The 20,122-nt window shown below is 31.9% G+C and overlaps 1 protein-coding gene across 2 annotated transcripts in view; it reads right to left on the bottom strand.

The window, feature by feature from the left end:
* Positions 1–2,264: 2,264 nt before the first annotated feature.
* The window catches only part of LOC132758288 (transmembrane protein 117-like), a 32,079-nt gene continuing 14,221 nt past the window's right edge, over positions 2,265–20,122 (bottom strand). For both annotated transcript variants that reach the window (XM_060749853.1, XM_060749854.1), the window contains exons 3-6: positions 14,838–15,073; positions 9,849–10,106; positions 5,357–5,480; positions 2,265–4,837 (exon numbers count right to left, since the gene is read on the bottom strand). In XM_060749853.1, coding sequence (XP_060605836.1) covers positions 4,152–4,837; positions 5,357–5,480; positions 9,849–10,106; positions 14,838–15,073 — 1,304 coding nt within the window. In that variant the 3' untranslated portion in view covers positions 2,265–4,151. The remainder of the gene's footprint in view (positions 4,838–5,356; positions 5,481–9,848; positions 10,107–14,837; positions 15,074–20,122) is intronic.

Below are 20,122 nucleotides of genomic sequence, written 5' to 3'. Positions count from 1 at the left end.
TAAAATATTTAAAATTCATGTCTGCCACAGAAAAAAAAGATGAATTTGAGATATGTAAATATAAATTGGACCAAAAATAATAATATAATAGCATTGAGACACTTTTCTAGTAAAACATTTTACAAATACAACATTGAATTGATGAGTGAATGTTTAATAAAAACGCCACATAACAAATGATTGAAAAAGACACTGCAGGATATTTTGATCAAAGCTTGCAGTTTGTCAATATATCCACAGGCTTAGCACAAAACTGTGTGATCTCAATTTAACTATACATAGTTACAAAAATATTACACAAAGCTCTCAAAATATAACAGCAAGAAAGTGATTGAAAATCATTATAAAATATCCATACCAGCTGTTCTATAGAATGTTTGTTTGATATATATTTTTGTATAAGATATTTTCCTAAAGATGTGTAGTAAAATGCACTACCAGTTTAAAAGCCATTTGTTAAAGATCACACCAAATAAGATCATGATAAATTTAAAACAACCAGTGGAAGTGAAGATAATTTTGAGTTTCTAGCTGAAATGGTGACAGAAGACCTCAACTGACCCCTTTGTGATTTATTCGGCCATATTTTTGAACAAGATGACAAAATTTCTGTAATAAGTTAGTTATTCTATTCAAAAGATTTTAACATAAAAGAATGTCTTCAATAGTTACATAGTATCTGTTTCTTGGTTTAAGTAGAATATAATATCAGTGGGTCTGTATTGTATATCATTCAATAAACAACAACAATGATGGCATAAAATTTAAGGTTTCAACTAAAACGAATTTGGTATGGAACATTATTGTTGCTATAGGCAACCAAGATACAAGATATATGTAGTTTATTAACACAATGAAATAACAATATAATATATAACATTATAAAATATGACTACAGAGAAGAGATAGCACCTAGATAGTTTACAACATATAGAAATGTATTTATATGATATACACAATATAGACATGCACATAGCGTAATTCCGGTGGCAAAGATCAGTAAACCAAACATACAGAATAGGCTGTGTGGCTGGCAGGCTCTCTCATGTAGAAACAGTCTTATTAAAGGAACTCAACCGAGATCCCAAAACATGAAAACATTAATTTGAATTTCTTTCATAGATTGCCGGTTCACTTAAAACAGAAAGATATGCAAAAGCTAATACAGAAATATACTTTGAAATAATTGAAAATCGTATTTTTGTGCTACTCTTAGCCCAATTTTTGTGAAAAGCCTTTTAACACTTTTCAATTCTGGCACATTTTTCACAATTAAAATAATTATTCTGGATAAAGTGTGTGCAAATGATCAAAAGTTTTGCACACCAGTTATTTGTCTATACCACCTACATCAAATGGAACATGTGATATTCTCAGAAAAATATTCCCGGTCCTGTCACATAAAAAAAACTTCAGTGGAGTCCCTTTAACTTATAGCACAAACACAATATCAAGCTACTGTCTTTCTGTTATCAGTTTTATCAGGCAGGATTAATATGGCTATTGCTAATTGCATGTATAATCCTCCTACGACAAACTGTATAACAGACCCATGATATTAAACAATTTTAAATATAAAATATTGAATCAGTGTAGGATCAATACTGAATTTATTGAACAAGTTGTATAAAATTATATTATGTGAGCACGTTGCCAAGTAAGATATCATTCTAAATATCTCTTTTTTATGACTATAAAAACATAATAAATGAATAACATTAAATCATGAAAGAAAATGTTCCCAATTATTTGTTCCTATATGAAAAGAATAATTCATGCTAAAATAACAATATGATGCTGAAATATATAGAATATACTAAAAGAACAGTTCATGCTAAAACACAAAAAAATGCCCCCATAGTAAAAATAGAAGTGAATTTACAGAAGTTACAGCAGAACATACATAATGCCATTGACACAGTTTTGACTTATTTGAAAGACTTAACAAGTACATATTAAGTAGATTCATTTGTAAGATTTAAAATAAATGTGTTTTTATTTCAATATCAAGACATAACATTATGATTATACTCTATATATCTATAATATTTCTAACAGATCTAACCATTATATAATACTGTAACTACAAGTGCTCATCTATCAATTAGTGCAAGTTAGAAAAATAAATTCTGTCAAATTATCCATCACCCAAGTCTCTAATAGAAAGTTTCACGGGCTCTAACTGATTACCTTCATTAGCAGAACATCACGTTATGTCACTTTACAAATTTTAAAACATAACTATCGCATTACTGTTCTATTCAATTTCAGGAAAGTCTAAAATATATAGTCTTTTTATAGATGTGAACAATAATGGTGGTTTTATTTATTACTAAATCTCAGTCCTGTGGTACTTTCAATTTTAAAACTAGCAGGTATAAACCCACACCAATGTCACAGGTTATAAGGGATGACACAGCCAGAAAAGCCATGTCAAGTGACCTGACCCCATACAGTCAACCAACCCTTTTTAAATATTTTTGGCTTAAAACCCCTAAAATTTACAATGAACAGTTCCTGATTTGCAGCAAGTCAAATAAATTAAACAAAATCTGTGGTGAAAGTATTAACTAAGACCTGCACTGCAAGTTTTATTTGAGAAAAAACAGAAAGCAATTTGTTTCCAACTGTCTATCTCTCTCTTTAATCACATACTTCAATCAATCAAATACATTAGCACTGCTTTGTCAATTAGATAACTTAATGTATTAACTGTCTAGATCATTTAATCAACTGCCTGCAGTGATGTTAATTAACAAGTCTGTCATAACAACGTGCAACACTGTCATATATTGCTGTTATAACTGCAGCCACACTGTGATATATTGCTGTTATAACTAAAAATCCAAATACATGTTTCCTTTCAACAAACTTTACAAAACAGATCTAAAAACTAGCTGTATACTTGTTATGCTTTGACTTACTGGACTTTGGAACAGTCTGTTGTAAGCTAAGATAAAGGGATCTCAACAGAGACCGGTCAGTTTATACACATGTTCAAGCTAATTTGGTATAATACTTTTGCCTTAGGTCTACTGTAGGTGCTACCAACCCTCTAGGATAATTATACTTCCATCAACATACTTGGGTGATTTGTTTGAAATCTGACTATCTTACAAAATATATTTTATCAAGGTAAGAATGGCAAGTAGAAAAATAGACATCTTTGAATAGAAAATACAATGGCATTTAAGATAATGAAGAGATTTTATAAATACACAATGTAGCTACCTCAATACACTACATACAGCAGCAATTTACAGAAAATGTAGAACAATATATAAAATATACACATTTCTAACACATAACAAATATACTCTCTAAACATGGTAAAATATAGGGTTTGTTTGTATGTTTTTTCTACAAAATGGGTACAAAGAAAAAATTTAGGCACATTATCTACACTTGATAGAAACATGGAACACATCTATATGTATAAACAACATATAAGACAATATAAGATTACCAAGTTGACATTATGATAACACAAGACATTTCCTCACAATATATCAGCTTTAACAGACACTGAAAAACTCCAGTATTTTTCTTGTATCCATCAATTAGGAAGTGGTGACAACCAATAATGACTTTTGAATCTCTAGTCTGGCTCCAGTCAAACTAAAGTATCTTGTTCCTTCATTTTATAAAGATAACACAGTTTTGCACTGAGACTATGACATAAGTGTTTAACCCGTCAATAAAATAGTGAAAGAAAATTTACCGTGTCTTCAGAAAAATTATACAAAATGTCTGTTCACAAAGAAATAACAGCTTCTGATATTTTGGTTAATGCTCAGTGAAACTTACTGGGTACAAATGGGGGGTCAATGGGCTGGGGAAAGGTCAATATGCTTTTCAATGACCAATCCAACTTTTTTTTAAACTTAGAATAAAAATGTGGATGTCACCACTTCATTTATGTCATTAAAAAACATTTACATACCAAATAAAATTATCATGGGATGATACATTTATATACTATTTACAAAATCATTGACTGCCTTTGTATATAAATTATTGCCTGTTATCTTTTGACAAAGTCAATCAAACCTGCCAAACAAAATCATTTTACCAATTCATTCATTACATAAGTGGAAAAAATAATATAATTTCCAAGTATTCATCTAAAAGAATCATCATGATTTTCTTATCTATTTATCAATTACTTCGACCTTTTCCTCGACTTTTTCCTCTGTTTCCTCTATTTCACGACCTTCAACAACAGTTGTCTCAATCTTATTTTCAACCTTAGCTTCAGAATCATCAGTAAACCCTTCAGCCGGAATTTCTTTCTGTTCAATTTGCTCTTTTTCACCTTTCGTACCTTTCCTCATAAAATACAGCAACTTAGGCACAGCATGAATTTTCCTCCTTACTTCCTCCCTCCGTCGCCATGGCAACCTAAACGAGAGATTCTTAAAGGACAGCCTCTTTTTCAGTCGTTTCTTCAACCTCCCAGCATATGGGTCATGCTCTGTAGGCTTAAATCTACCAAACATCCAAATAAGAACGCCAAATACAATAAAGGCAGCTATGCTTGGAATAAAAGCTAAACCTTTTATTGCAATTGAGTTATCGAAAAACTTTGTATTCATATGAGTGTCGCCATCTATGTACGGTTTTCCAGTTTCAGGATTAATTGTTGCGTTTCTGAACGAATATGTTATCTGTGTCTCATTGAAGTTTTCCAAGCTGTAGTCATCCTGGACTGTGTATATTCTACCATCAGGATTTGTGTACTGACCGTAATCATAGGGCGCATAAAATATTTGATTTTTCCACATGTTCAGATCCAGTAACATTACCAGAAACAGAACACCATAGTTGAACCACTTTCCTGTAAATAACAAAAAAATAAAAATAATCATTGAATATGCTTTTAGAATATTCAAATATTTTGATAATAAACAGTATATTTTCACAAAACTTTGAGTTAACTACAATGCAACAGTCAATACAACCTGGGAAATAGCAGGGTCTTTCGAATGTTGGATAATCAAATTCCTTGTTGGTAAAGACTCTACCCTGCTGGGACAGTCAGTTGTTAAACCATGCTGAATACCTTTTGCACTGCCAGTTGGAAACTACAACTGCAACAGTTTCAAAAACTTTGAGTAAACTACAATGCAACAGTCAATACAGCCTGACAAGGGGTATACATTATGGAAGATATAGAAAGGTAAAATGGACATATTATATATATATATATATATATATATATATATATATATATATATATATATATATATATATATATATATATATATATATATATATATAATTATACTGTCTAATATCATGTCGAATTCTGGTAAGCTGACATAAAACTGTTAAAGAATGGAATAAAAAATTTCACCTGTTATATGAACTTGCCATGATTCTTTCTTCAGGAATTTTGGGATGTTGAACCTGATATGTGCAATGTTCAAACCTGGCAGCTTAATGTCTATTGCACTCATAAAATGTGGAAAATCCCAGTCCTAAAATATATATCATATTATATAAATGATAATTATATACATAAAACATTCATGTTAAGTATATATTTCAGTCATCATTGATGGCTGTTACGTTTTACTCCCCTCTAAATACAAATCAATATTATTATACCATTGAGACAATATTCATAAACATTGAAAATCTATAAAATGCTTATTTCCAAAACTTAAAACTCCGAACATCAAATTAAGGTATCTTTTTTTTCAAGAAAATATTCAAATTACCAAACATTCTCAAAAATGTAGACATAATATAACTTGTTTTGAGACATTTTAGTTTCATGAAAACATGCAGCAGTTAAGCATTATGTAAATTGATGCTTTTTGTTGTTTTTCAAAGTTAAGAAAAAAACAACAAAATTTGTCAAGTTTATCAAAATTAATTAGTTAATACATGTGCAAAATTTTCTTATTTTTATTTTTTGGTTAATAATTTATTATTGGTATGTTTAAAATGCCTTAAAAACAATTGCAACTAATTTTGATTTCTCCCCACCGAAACCCTCATACCACCCTCAATCCCCACCCCCTACCTGACTCCTTTCTCTAAGACATTTGAAGGTACATAAAAAATCAACATTAATTTTAACAGATTCTTTAAGCATTCTGTCTGCGCAATGTCAAATTATATCAAAATTGTTTGTCAAGCAGAAATGACATTAACATTCTCAAAATCAATTGTTTCTGTTCGACATTTTCTATGATGTTTTCCGTCAATTTTCCTTATCATTAATAACATTTTAGTTTCCATGGCGATAAATTCATTACAGTTCTACAGTAGGAGAGTTAAAATAATCTCGGAAAATGAAATGGTTGCCTGCAGGCGATGTATCAATATTAAGTGCAGACATTTTGTGAGATACTGCAGACTATAAAATGGTAACATATTTCAATGCCTTTTAAAGGAATAAAAGATTTTGGAGATCTTTAAATAACTTTTTTTCTTCAAATAACTGCAATAAAACGACCCTTTATAAAGAGATAATCGTACAATTCTCCAAATAATACTTCATACTTCCAGAAGACTTGTTTTACTATCATCTAAGCTATGGTATATCTTGTTGCAAAACCAAAGTCCAAATTAAGTTAAAGCCATATGCCCATAAAAAAAGATCACACTAGATAAGTTTTACCAGACATCAATCTACACTGCTTTAGGATATATCAGTAAAAAAAAAACCTATTGCCTCTAATGAACAATACAGGGGGAAAAATCTGCTGGCAATTTATCTTAAAGCCAATACATATTCCTCCTATGAAACAAGTTGTCCAATAAAGTGGCCAAGTAAATAGTAGCTGCCAGTGGAATAGGAAGTTATTCTATTGTTTGTTAGCATTTTACAGCGGTATTTATGAAGATTTATGTCCCCTTATCTCTGAAGGTTAACATACAAATACTGTAATTACCCAGGATGTAATCAACAATGGGAAATGGAGATTGGACATATTTACAGAAACTTTATATAACCCTTTCAGTCATAGAAAATTGGAATACAATAATCTATAGATTAATGAACATGTTGTTGATTTGTTACAAAACGCTATGCAACAAAAAACCACTCCCCTCATCCATCCATATCGAAATCTGGAGATTCGGTGAACAATCCGAAGCAATTAAACAAGATTTATATATTGAATATTGCAGACTTGATTTGAGCTAGTTTGATTAATCTTACACTAACACTTGTCACTGTATACCACTTTGTTATCTTAAAAGTTTTAAGTAGATTGACAGTAAATTACTGAATATTTCACGTTTCTTGGTAACAGCGTTAACAAACACATATAGCTATTTAAGGTTAAACTATATGTTTGTTTGTTTCATTTTACCCCTTTTCCCCAACAGTATTTCAGTCATATAGGCGGGTAGTTTCCTAACCATCGTTCCTGGAGAGTTACACCAGTAATAGACTACCTTCCTCCGTGCTAAACTACCAAAGCATCTCCCGGGGATCGAACCCACGCCAGAGAGGTAACTGGATTAGAAGTCATCGACTCTAACCCCTTGACCACAGAGGCGGTCTATAACCAGAATAAAGTATGTAAAAATATATTGAACAAATTGCGCTCAGTTCCTATAACAGATATCATAATTACTTACTTTTATAAATATGTTGAATATAATAAAATATGAAATGACAAGCTCAATGAAATGAAATGTGAGTTGGTGAATAAACATTCAGTGACATTCCAAAATGAGTCTGCATGTAACAATATAGAAACAAACTGTAAACATAATAAATGTCATCATGAGACTCAGTTTATTCATATACCAAACAATGCCTGGTTCCCTGCATGCCACTCTATAGATAATTGAAAACATACACAATGACAATTGTGTGATATGATGAATTCCCTAAGTGACTTTAAATCATATAGAAATAATACAAGTTCATACAAATATTGTCATTCAGTCATATCGAAATACAAATTAACCAAATTACATTTTGTATGAAAATGACATACAATGTATATTCAGGTGTATGCATATAATACAGCATATGATATCTGCTAAATGAGGATTTTTTTTTTTTTTTGGATTTCAAATTTTTTAATACACACAAATACTGTAAAGGTCACAACTGTTGACTTTCTATAATTACTGCAAGAGGAAGACCACAGGTGCCCCGCTATGTGCATTATTTCAGGAACAAGCTAGAACCAATGTAAAACCACTGAGTTTCTTGAACTAGCTGGATAGCTTCCTCACTTGAATGAATTTGGAGCCATTGATAGAATACAAAAACCACGCAAATTTCACAAAATTCAGTGACCTTTACCGTTCAGCCCCCCCCCCCCAGATATGAATATCTAAAATAAGCGCTTATAAAAGCAATCAAACACCATTACACCATTATTTTGGGGGTAATAAAATAGGAAAAATACGGGTGTTTACATATTATGCATAATAAAAAAGCTGTTCATTAATATTGTATGTGCCTATAAAGCTAGGATCCATTCTTTGAAAAGAAACAAACTGTAACATTAAAATGGTGACAGGCGAATTATTGTGAGTAAAACATACAAAAGAAAGATAAATTGATCACTTATCAATAATCAGAAATCAATCAATATTTCACCAAATTATAACTGTTGTCATACACTTCATACCTGCTAAAAGTAATCCTTCCTGTATACTTCAATTAAAAAAAAGTTTTTATTAAGTGAAGTTTAGTTGATTATGATTTTTGTGGTTACTATAGTTACATCAAATTAAATATTGCAGTTGTCACCCTGAACTCAATTCTAAACTGACGTGAAATGACCGAAAACTATATCTCCACTTCTCACGTAATTCTTGTGTCATAGCTTTGTCTAGTTTTGAATTTAAAAACTGTTAATTTTGTAAATTTCTGTAATTTCATAATAAAATAGTAATTACCTGTTTTGTATAAATCTGGTATGATTGCATAATTTTATTGTATTCAAGTCTGTTTATATTTCTAAAAAGGTCATGTGGCAACTTTCCACCTAGCCTTTGTCTTTGTTATAATATAAGCTTCACATTCTTTACACCAGTACCTACAGACCGCATTTCAAACTTCTCTATTTTGTATGAACATTTGTGTCAATTCTATATTTTTCTCTCTAACAAAATGTAAGGAATAACAACAAGTTTATTTACCATATCATATTGATTGACTATGACAATATAATCCTGATGCTGTATAAATAGAGATACTTTTATAACCAATTTATCTTGAGAGACTTTCCATTTACATGAATTTACATATAAATACCCTGACAACTATTAAATTTGGGATGCTCAATTTCACAACGTTGAATATGGAAACTAAATTTCAGAATGTATAATATGGGACCTTAATTTCAGGACATAGAATAAATTATGGAAGCTCAATTTCAGGACATAGAATATGGAAGCTCAGTTTCAGGGCATAGAATATGGAAGCTCAATTTCAGGGCTTAGAATATGGGAAGTCAATTTTAGGACATACAATATTGAAGCTTAATTAGCTCAATTTCAGGGCATATTAAAGGGAAGCTCTGTTTCAGAATGTAGAATATGGTAAGTCAATTTCATAACTTTGGATATGGAAGCTCATTTTAAGGATGTAGAATATGAAAGCTCAGTTTCATAAAACAAATTTGGTATCTTGTCAGGCAACATTGAAATGATTTTATTGAATAGATAAGTATGACAGTCTTTTAAACTATGGTAAAGTCATAACCTATCTTACATTATGTTAGATCTATCTATTGCCAGTCATCTAGTGACAAACTCACTAAACACTTACAAGACTGGCAGATAATGTACCTGATGTGACAAAAGAGCCTAAAAATTATATGTACTACCTTGGTTTATCATAACAAATGCAATTATCAATTTACCTGCATGACAATAAGAAGGTCCATCACAAGAATGAATGAAGCAAGAAAAGCTCTGGAGACTTCATTGGTTGGCAGGAAATCACGGTTGAGTTTGTCCCACTGTATATAGTCGGTGGCAATGACAAAGATTACGACAAATGATGTGACAAGCACAACGATCCAAAACAAAATAATCCGGTTCCAGCCTCTCTTCCACCAGGTTCTGACAGGTCGCGCCCAGCCGGGATACAACTTCTCCTGTAACATGATGTCTGTTACCTAAATAATAACAAAAGGAAATATTGTACTACAAAATGTAAGAAAGTTTATAAATGAACAAATTGTATCATTACCTGATACCTTATATAAATGTAATTTGTTATTATTTTCTGTTTTCTGAAATTCTAAAAACGTCAACGTTCGCGAACTGTTGACCGGTCAATAGTTTTGACTGTTTCCCTCTCGTGCTCTGATGTCATTGACGTCATAGAGGATTCCCACTTGAAGCGTTCATCGATCTCGATCATGAACCAGACGTGACGTGACATGGTTAAAATATTAAGTTTAACTATTAACATATGTGCAAAACTATTTTCTTGTTCCTTTTTTCTTCTGCAAATACTGTTAAAACAGTAGTTGATCAGGTAATAAAACAGTTATTTCATGCGTGAGATATATATAATTATGACAGTTGGGGATAGTGTTTTGAACTGTTGCCCTCGGCCTACGGCCTTGGGCAACAGTTCAAAACACTACCCCCTCCACCTCTGGCCAACAGTTTGACTGTTCCCATTTAATCACATATGAAATAACTGTATACTGTTACATATTGTAATATATTGTAACATGATTTATTTAGTTACTTTGATACACAAAGGAAAGCAATCATGTACCATGATTTAATACAATGATATACAAATCATTGCAATGACAATGACAATGACAAAAAGTTTATTGACATATGGCCAGCGGCCCAAGATCAACAAATGACATAAATACATATAATACAATGCTTACTGTGATACAAGAGCATATATAGTGATATCAATACAGTAATTTTCTTATACAGAGAATATATCTAAAGTTGTTCAAGTAAACGTTTTCTTTCTAATTGAGCATAATAAATATACATAGCAACATTTTTAATTAATGAGTGGTTTCTGCTACTCATCAGAATAACAAATGATTGAATACATTGTTTGTCATAAAACTTTCTAGGAATAAATTGTGTTCGAATGTTTGAAAGTCTAGAACATTTTAATAAGAAATGGTACTCATCTTCTACCTCAACTTGACATAATTTACATATTCTTAAATGCTTCTCTACTCCATTGTATCGACCACGTTCAATTTCAAGGTCAAGTGCAGACGTACGAAATCGTGCCATTACGCTACGGAATTTACGTATATCTAATACATCAAGATACTGTTCATGGGAAAAGTTTTGTTTGTACATGGCATAAAGAACAAGTTTATGAGAATCGTTTATAAGAGAATGCCAATTTTGTAAATATTCATCTCTTAATCTAGTTACAAACTGATTTAAGAATAGCTGCTCATTTTGCACATATTGATTGTCCCAAACATAACCCATACCATTTGAATATAATAATGTTTTAACATCTGTAACCCAGTTTTTCTTTCCATTATTTGATAGATACAATAGCATATTATAACATTTCTTTACTAATCTACTGTCAGGTAGTTTCACAATTTTGCACCAGTATCGAATAACTCGCTTTGCAGCTGTAATATATAAAGGATGTCTTCCGCAGTCACCAAGGACAGCTGCATTTATAGTGTTTTTGTTTACACACATATATCGTTTACATGCATAGTTATGTATCAGTTCTATTGAGGTTTGGCGGTGAACGCCCCAAATTTCTGAACCATACAATAAAATTGGGCTTATTTTAGTGTCAAAAATGTTAAAGAAAACACGTCTAGGTAACTGACCATAGTTATATAGTTTCGATAATGTGTGAATGAGTACACGTTTGCCTTTCGTTGCTTGTTCACTTGCCATCTTTGAAAAAGAAAGGTTAGAGCTGAATGTAGTTCCTACATAAGAAAAACTTTTAACAACTTCAATTGGGGTACCATCAAAATTCCATTTTTCATGACGTGATAGGCAACCGCCATGTTTAAAAACCATGATTTTAGTCTTATCTTTATTGACCTGAACACTCATATCGTCACAGAAATTCTTTAACGTATCTAGTTGCCTTTGTAGCCCTACTACAGTGTCAGCTGATAAAGCTAAATCATCAGCAAACAACAAACATTTTACTTCATATGTGTCTGGAAATAGCTGTATTCCATGAGTGGAAGAACTTTCGTAGAGTTTTACTAGCTCATTTATGAAAATTACGAAAAAAATTGGCGACCCCAAACAGCCTTGTTTGAGGCCCACTGGGCAGTTGAATGGTTCCGATAAACCATCAGTTGTTCTAACTCGGGCTTTAACAGACTTATACATCCCATACATAGCCTGCAGCAGTTTGCCACTAAACCCATTATTAGTACAGGCAGCCCACAATTTATCACGTCTGATTAAGTCAAAACATTTCTTAAAGTCTACGAATGCCACATATAGCCGACCACCTGGCCTTGACATCTGTTTGGAAATAATGGATTGGAGAACAAATGCATTGTCTGTAGTTGAATAACCCTCTCTGAATCCTGACTGTGGCTCCTGAATTTTTTCGTATGCATTTACGTAGAAGTTAATTCTTCTGGTGAGCACACTTGTATAGATTTTACCACATATGTCCAGTAATGATATTCCCCTATAATTTCCAGGGTCATTGACATCCCCTTTCTTATACAGTGTAACAATAGTAGCATGGTTCCATAGTACTGGGAATTCACCTGTATCAAACAGTCTGTTGAATAGTCGAGTAAGTATGTGTATAAACATATCAATTCCAATGATAAAAAATTCTGGGATTATTCCATCTTCTCCCCCAGCTTTACCACCTTTGAGGGATTTTACAGCCCTATAAATTTCTTCCTCTGTTATTTCAGAGTTAAAGATAGAGTTTTTCAGTTCATCTAATTCAATACCTTGTAAATGGTTCATTCCTGCACTTTCGTCCAATGGTACTGTATGTGAACAAAATAATTCTTCAAAATAGGATTGCCATTCTTGTAGAGTAATTGAATTATTTACAGTCCTTCTCTGACCACATATAGAGTTAATAAGTTTCCAAAATGATTTTGGATTAGCTGAACTATCAATAAGTTCGTTTAATTTCTTAGTATGATATTCATTTTGTTTGACGTCACACAGAGTTTTAAATTCATTACGAGCACTTAAATATATTTGGAGGTTGCTGTCAGACCTGGTTCTCCGAAATACTCTCAAGGATTTAATTTTCTTATATTTGGCAGTGCGACAATCAGTGTCAAACCACTTTGGCTGCTGTAATCTAAATCCCTTTGTTTGCTTCTTACAACATTCAGCACATTGATGTAAAAGATTGTTGAATACATCAACTATATGGTTGATATCTGAACCAAGGTCCTTGATCATGTTAGATATATTAAAAACCCATTCTTGTGTAATCATTTTATGCAGTTGGTTTCTGTAGTCCGCACTATTTCCACTATTAAAATTGCGCTTTACTTGTGTTTTGTGTTGATTATCATTACTTTTTATATTGCAATCTTTATTGTATTTTCTACGAAGTATTTTGCATGTAATAGGCATATGTGATGATTCTGAGCGTTCTTCCACAGCAAATTGAACAAGTCGACTCCAAATATCATCTGTTACTATAAGGTAGTCTATAACACTACAACCTGTTCCACTTATGTATGTAAAATGGCCAACACTGTTATCACCTTCAGCTCGGCCATTGGCAATACGTAATATATAAGATTTACACATTTCAATTAAATCTTTACCAAATGTATTGAGTTTTGTATCATTAGACACTCTAGCAGAAAAATTTTCATCTGTTGAAAACAGATCAGCAAATGCATCTATTTCGACTGAATGGTTTACTCCCTGTATAAATTCAGCAACAATACCAGTCCTCGCATTAAGATCCCCCATCAAAATAAGTTCAACATTGTCATCAATACAAAGTTCATTTAAGAGACTTTCCAAAAGCTTAACACCTTTAACATTGTCTGTATAAAATGGAGATGATTCTGGAGGTAGATATGTAAAAATGAGTTCGGTTTTCTTATTTGAAAATATATCACTAACAATTGCAATATTGTACTGATACTTTGATTATATGATTTGATACCATGATAAACAAATCATTGCAATATAGTAACATGATACTGATATGATGTTTTAATATAGCAATAGTGTAACATGATTAAATACCATACAAGATAAATTCTAGCAGTACTACAACATGATTTAATACCATGATGATATATTAGTCAATGGCATCTGTCAGAGCTGGCTATTGAAAGATTTTAATTTAAGTCTCCTACTCAATAAAGCAATTTTACCAACTGGTAAGATAAATAACCTGCAAGCACCATATGTTACTATGATGAACAGACTCTGATCAAACATTTTAATTAAATTACAAAACAACTGTGGCACAATTGAGAATTTCAGTAAATCATTCCTTTAAATTTACAAAGGGAAAGTCATTAATATTATAGAATCTAATGTCTAAGATCTATTTAGATAAGATTGTTACTGCCTATTCCTATTCTTTTTATTATCTATTTCATTTGGTTTAAACATATTTATTAAATCTGGATTGTGAAACAAGTTCTTGCAACTTATATTAATCACTTTCGAGTCCACTTCCTGGAACCAACCATAAATATTTTATTTTAGTTCAATCAACATAGTGTAAAAAGTATTGTTAAGACTTTCTATAAGACAGTGGGTCTTGTGACAAAAATGCCTGTCTATCAACTTGTACTGTTTGAGCCTGACTGTAATAAGCTTTTAGTTCTTTCTAAATTTATATTCAATGTAAAAATTGAATATAATTTAATAAGCACAATGTAAAAGAATGACTATCAATATACCATCCATGCTGTAAAGAAATCTCCACACCAAGTGCCACACGCTGCTGCCTTCATAAAGATATCATTACGGACACCCATGAGATCGGAGATCCTGTACGGGTCTGTAGCGTCGCCCCCTATCATCAGGAAGAGGTTATAGAACAATGACATGATGAAAATTGTGATTAGAGATATTAGAAACATAACCATCCATGATCCTTGGTCATCACTGAACATCTTCAACCGGAATATACCATCTGTAAATATAAAAATATGTCAATATGTTACCATGGTTATATAACATAACAATTTACAAGCTATTTTAGCAGTTGTGATCACATGCACCACTATTATATATACTCACACCAGATTGCCATGACCTTATACTATCAGCCTTTTATCTCTCATTAAACAACTAAGTATACAATGCTTTTACTTAGTAAAAATTCTCCCGGACAAAAGTAGTCACCTTACTTCAGCAATCACACTAATTATATCTCTAGGCTGTCTGATGCTAACATTTGATATTATCTTACTTCACTTATTACGTTTACAAGTATATTTTCCCAGTACAGGCTGAAATATAAGATTAGGCCTATTTCAAGACATAAATTTAAAAAAAAATTGCTAAAAAAGTATGGATCTTAGAGAACTGAAAAACACCTCTTATATATTTAAGTTAAATACAAAACAAAAACTCAAGTGCTCAGTTTTATTCAAATTCAAAACATTATGCGATGAACATTTTATTGCCACTATCTTTGATTTACTTAAAATCTATGTCAGTGAGAAATACTCGGGACGAAACAAAACTGTTGGCATTTCCTATGTGTCTAGACATATCAATTATGGATCCATCTCAGAAAAGACGAAATGACAACAGAATTATCTCCCTTTTTAGAGAAGATCAAGAAAGTGGGGGGGGGGGGGAGGGGGGGGGGGAAAGAAGAACGAGTGACTGTGCTAAAGTATTAGAGCCTCTTTTCATTTATAAATGAAATAAGATTGTGAATTAGACAATGAAGTAATGGGAAACAACTAAGACAAGTGATAAACTGGGCCAATATTTTTCCAGTAGGTGTGATATTGCCCTGACACACTATCAATCGAGACAGACATTTTGACTGATGTAGCCCAATACTCATTCTTGTTATTGAATCCTGCCTACAGCACAACATCAATAATAAAATTGCTTTTTCTTTTTTTGATGAGAAATGTTTTTTTCTCTCAGAGAAAGAGAACGTCTGTATCAGTTAGAGCTGTAATTAAAGAGATGCTGTTATCACTTTTAGCAAATAGAAATAACATATATCACACTATGATATATCTCTAGAAACGCTGGATTGTTTGCATTCAAATCTATATAAATGTTATAATTGTAAAAGGTTTCATGGACAAAAAAAGTGTTGCAACAAAATAATGTGCCATAAAAACAAGTCTTGTGACCCTCATAATGCTGACCCAAGTATTAATGTTGTAAACCTATATATAACTGTGTCTATATGTATATTTATTTCTTATGGGATATTCTTACACTTTATTATCAAATAATCCATGGCAAAGGAGTGTAATAAAGCCATTAAATAAGAAAAATATTACACAAGTGTAATAACAATTTGATGTGACATTATTTGCTTTAAATCGCACCATATCAAGTTAGCATTACAATAATAAGTGTGTCAATGAAAACTGACCCCTTTTAACTGTAAACCCTTGTTATTTTTGGATATGCGGTCAAAATAATATTATATTCATGTAGATTTAATACTGAATATATTGAACAAGTAGAATAAAATCATATGTTTTGACATGCGGAAAACATTTCATCAAATATGATCAAACATTTTGAGTGCTAATGGCCTAAAACTGCCTCTAGCTGATAACTACAGCCAAAACAGTCTGAATATTGGTGCATGTTGAAGTCCATGACACAAATTTAGGTATAAAGAGTTAATTAAGTAAAGTCTTTATTAGCTCTCTAATCAAAATCAGGAGATTTTAAGCCTGATACATCAATGATTGTTTGATGTTATACAGTAATTCTAGTTATGACAATGTTGCTATATATGTACACTATTAATTTTGTATAACACTTTACATGCAGTCTCTAAGTAACTGGCATAACAAATTATATAATGATAATAAGACCCTGGTAACTAAAGACGCTGGTAGGTTGCTAACAGAACTTCTACATTACATGTATGACAGCACTTAGTGTCAACATTGTGTAAATCATTTCAGAATGTATCATACGACATGCATTATGTATTTGTGTTTGCACGACATGCATTATGTATTTGTGTTTGCACGACATGCATTATGTATTTGTGTTTGCACGACATGCATTATGTATTGTGTGTTTGCACGACATGCATTATGTATTTGTGTTTGCACGACATGCATTATGTATTTGTGTTTGCACGACATGCATTATAGTATTTGGTTTGCACGACATGCATTATGTATTTGTGTTTGCACGACATGCATATGTATTTGTTTTTGCACGACATGCATTATGTATTTGTGTTTGCACGACATGCATTATGTGTATTTGTGTTTGCAGGACATGCATTATGTATTTGTGTTTGCACGACATGCATTATGTATTTGTGTTTATGCACGACAATGCATTATGTATTTGTGTTTGCACGACATGCATTATGTATTTGTGTTTGAACGACATGCATTATGTATTTGTGTTTGCACGACATGCATTATGTATTTGTGTTTGCACGACATGCATTATGTATTTGTGTTTGCACGACATGCATTATGTATTTGTGTTTGCACGACATGCAATATGTATTTGTGTTTGCACGACATGCATTATGTATTTGTGTTTGCACGACATGCATTATGTATTTTGTGTTTGCAGGACATGCATTATGTATTTGTGTTTTGCACGACATGCATTATGTATTTTGTGTTTGCACGACATGCATTATGTATTTGTGTTTGCAGGACATGCATTATGTATTTGTGTTTGCACGACATGCATTATGTATTTGTGTTTGCACGACATGCATTATGTATTTGTGTTTGCACGACATGCATTATGTATTTGTGTTTGCACGACATGCATTATGTATTTGTGTTTGCACGACATGCATTATGTATTTGTGTTTGCACGACATGCATTATGTATTTGTGTTTGCAGGGATCCATAATATGTAATCAAAATGAAAATGTCACACTTTTACCATTAATTCATTTCCCAAGAGCACATGCAGAGATATGTTGCATGTTTATAATGTGTTCCTACATTAAAATGTTTTACATAATTTAGATTTACATAATTCATAGTTTATATATTCCTCAATATGAAATGACTTGGACAAAATTATTTTTAAAATGCAAAATTGAAATACCTCAAAGTGCAGCTTTCAATTATTTCAGCCTCACAAAAATTATAGTTGTGATAGGTTATTAATATACATGCTTATCAGTGCCTATTTTGCGACTCCGTAAAAATTGTATTGCAGGGCCCATAATTCTGACTTGACATTAAAATTTTGCATTATACATACTAAGTGTGAAAACGCGCTTAATGTTATATAAGCGTGTCTGTGAAATGTATTTCACTTAACTGTGTTGTTTTACCCTTTTCCCAAATATTTAGTTATAGGCGTTGTTCCTACCATCGTTCCTGGAGAAGTTACACGTACTTTCGGATGGAACCACGCCGAAGTATGTTACCTACCGGAGGCGGTGTCTTGATTTTGGGTTTGTTTTGTTTTTGGGTGCGTAATAAATAGAATATTATATTCATGTAGGTTTATTACTGTATTTATTGAACTCTTTCAATTAAATAATATTTCCTTTGCCAGAGGCTAACATAATAATATAAATTTTATTCAACTTGTATGTTCAATAAATTCTGCATTGAACCTACACTCATTCAGTATCGGCCTTTATATGACATAAATTAATTTTATTTGTCACTTGCTGACCATAAGAATAATATCTATATCAATGTTATAAATCATCACCAACAGTCTGCATCTTACTTTTAATTCCTTCACTCACTCTACTGTCTCTATCTCTTTATTTCCTAATTGATGACAAAACGCATGTCTGTCATATAACAAGAGTACAATAGATAAACTTGAGATTGCTGCATGTAATACTAACTGGCCAAATCAATATGAATTCTGTCTATAAATGAAGTTGAGATTGCATTCTTGATTAGCAATTTTTGTGAGAGAGGATGGAATATGTTCTAGTTCAGTTGAGCTAGAATAAAGAAATTATCCTTCATCAATACTGATTTACATGTACATTATTGTCCTCAAATATAGACATCATAATCATGATTCTTCAGGTTCAAATTATGCCCAACTGCATGAAAATATAGATATTTTTAGTGGGATTACTTCTCAAAAGCCCTTCAGTCCAAATGCTCATTATTGTGGAATTATGGAATTCAAAAATAAACCAGCTTATTATGCAATTATTTTCTCTTGGAAACTATCAGTATTGTTGTTGTAAACAGGTTATTGATGTACATTGTTCACAGGTGGTCACTCTTCATGGGTTACACTGTATTAAAACGTTACACTGAATATTCTTTATAATGTACATTGTCACTGGGGAATTCAACTTGTCTAAGATCCCTGAAGTACAACGGAAAAAGCAACAAAAGTACATTTTGTGTAAAGTTCTTTCTCCCCATTGAAAATAATCAAAATAATGAAATCAGTTCATTCAATTAAACTAACCTTGTCCTCCAGATAAATTAGATTATTTTTAAACCCAATGTTTTTTTTATTACATTCAAATGAATATCGATAACATTTAGATTTGATTGTAGAAAAAGTAGCACTGAAATAACACTTCTAAATCAAATAACAAATTAATGTTTTATCTTAAATTACTTTAAAACAAAATGCCACAAATTTACATTTGAGCCGCGTCATGACAAAACCATCATAGTGTGTTTGCGACCAGCATGATTCCAGACCAGCCTGCGAATCTGCACAGTCTGATCAGGATCCATGCTGTTCGCTATCAGTTTCTCTACTTGCTATAGGGTTTGTAAGCGAACAGCATGGATCCTGATCAGACTGTGCGGATGCGCAGGCTGGTCTGGATCCATGCTGGTCACAAACCCATTATGTTGGTTTTGTCGTGACATAGCTCATTTAAAGATGTAACAGCTTTAAACTGCCACATTGGAACAATAAGCAAGTTTTTTTTTTATTCAAATTGTTGTTTACTGTAATAAATTACACTGTAATAATACAATAAAAAGTATTGTTCGGATTTTATTGTCTAATTATTGATAATAAAACATGTGAAAATCAATT

This window comes from Ruditapes philippinarum, unplaced genomic scaffold (assembly GCF_026571515.1).
Source record: "Ruditapes philippinarum isolate M1 unplaced genomic scaffold, ASM2657151v2 ctg1402_1_1_1_1, whole genome shotgun sequence".
NCBI lineage: Eukaryota > Metazoa > Mollusca > Bivalvia > Venerida > Veneridae > Ruditapes > Ruditapes philippinarum.
The sequence above is the reverse complement of the archived record's forward strand: the minus strand, read 5'-3'. Positions and strand labels throughout refer to the sequence as shown.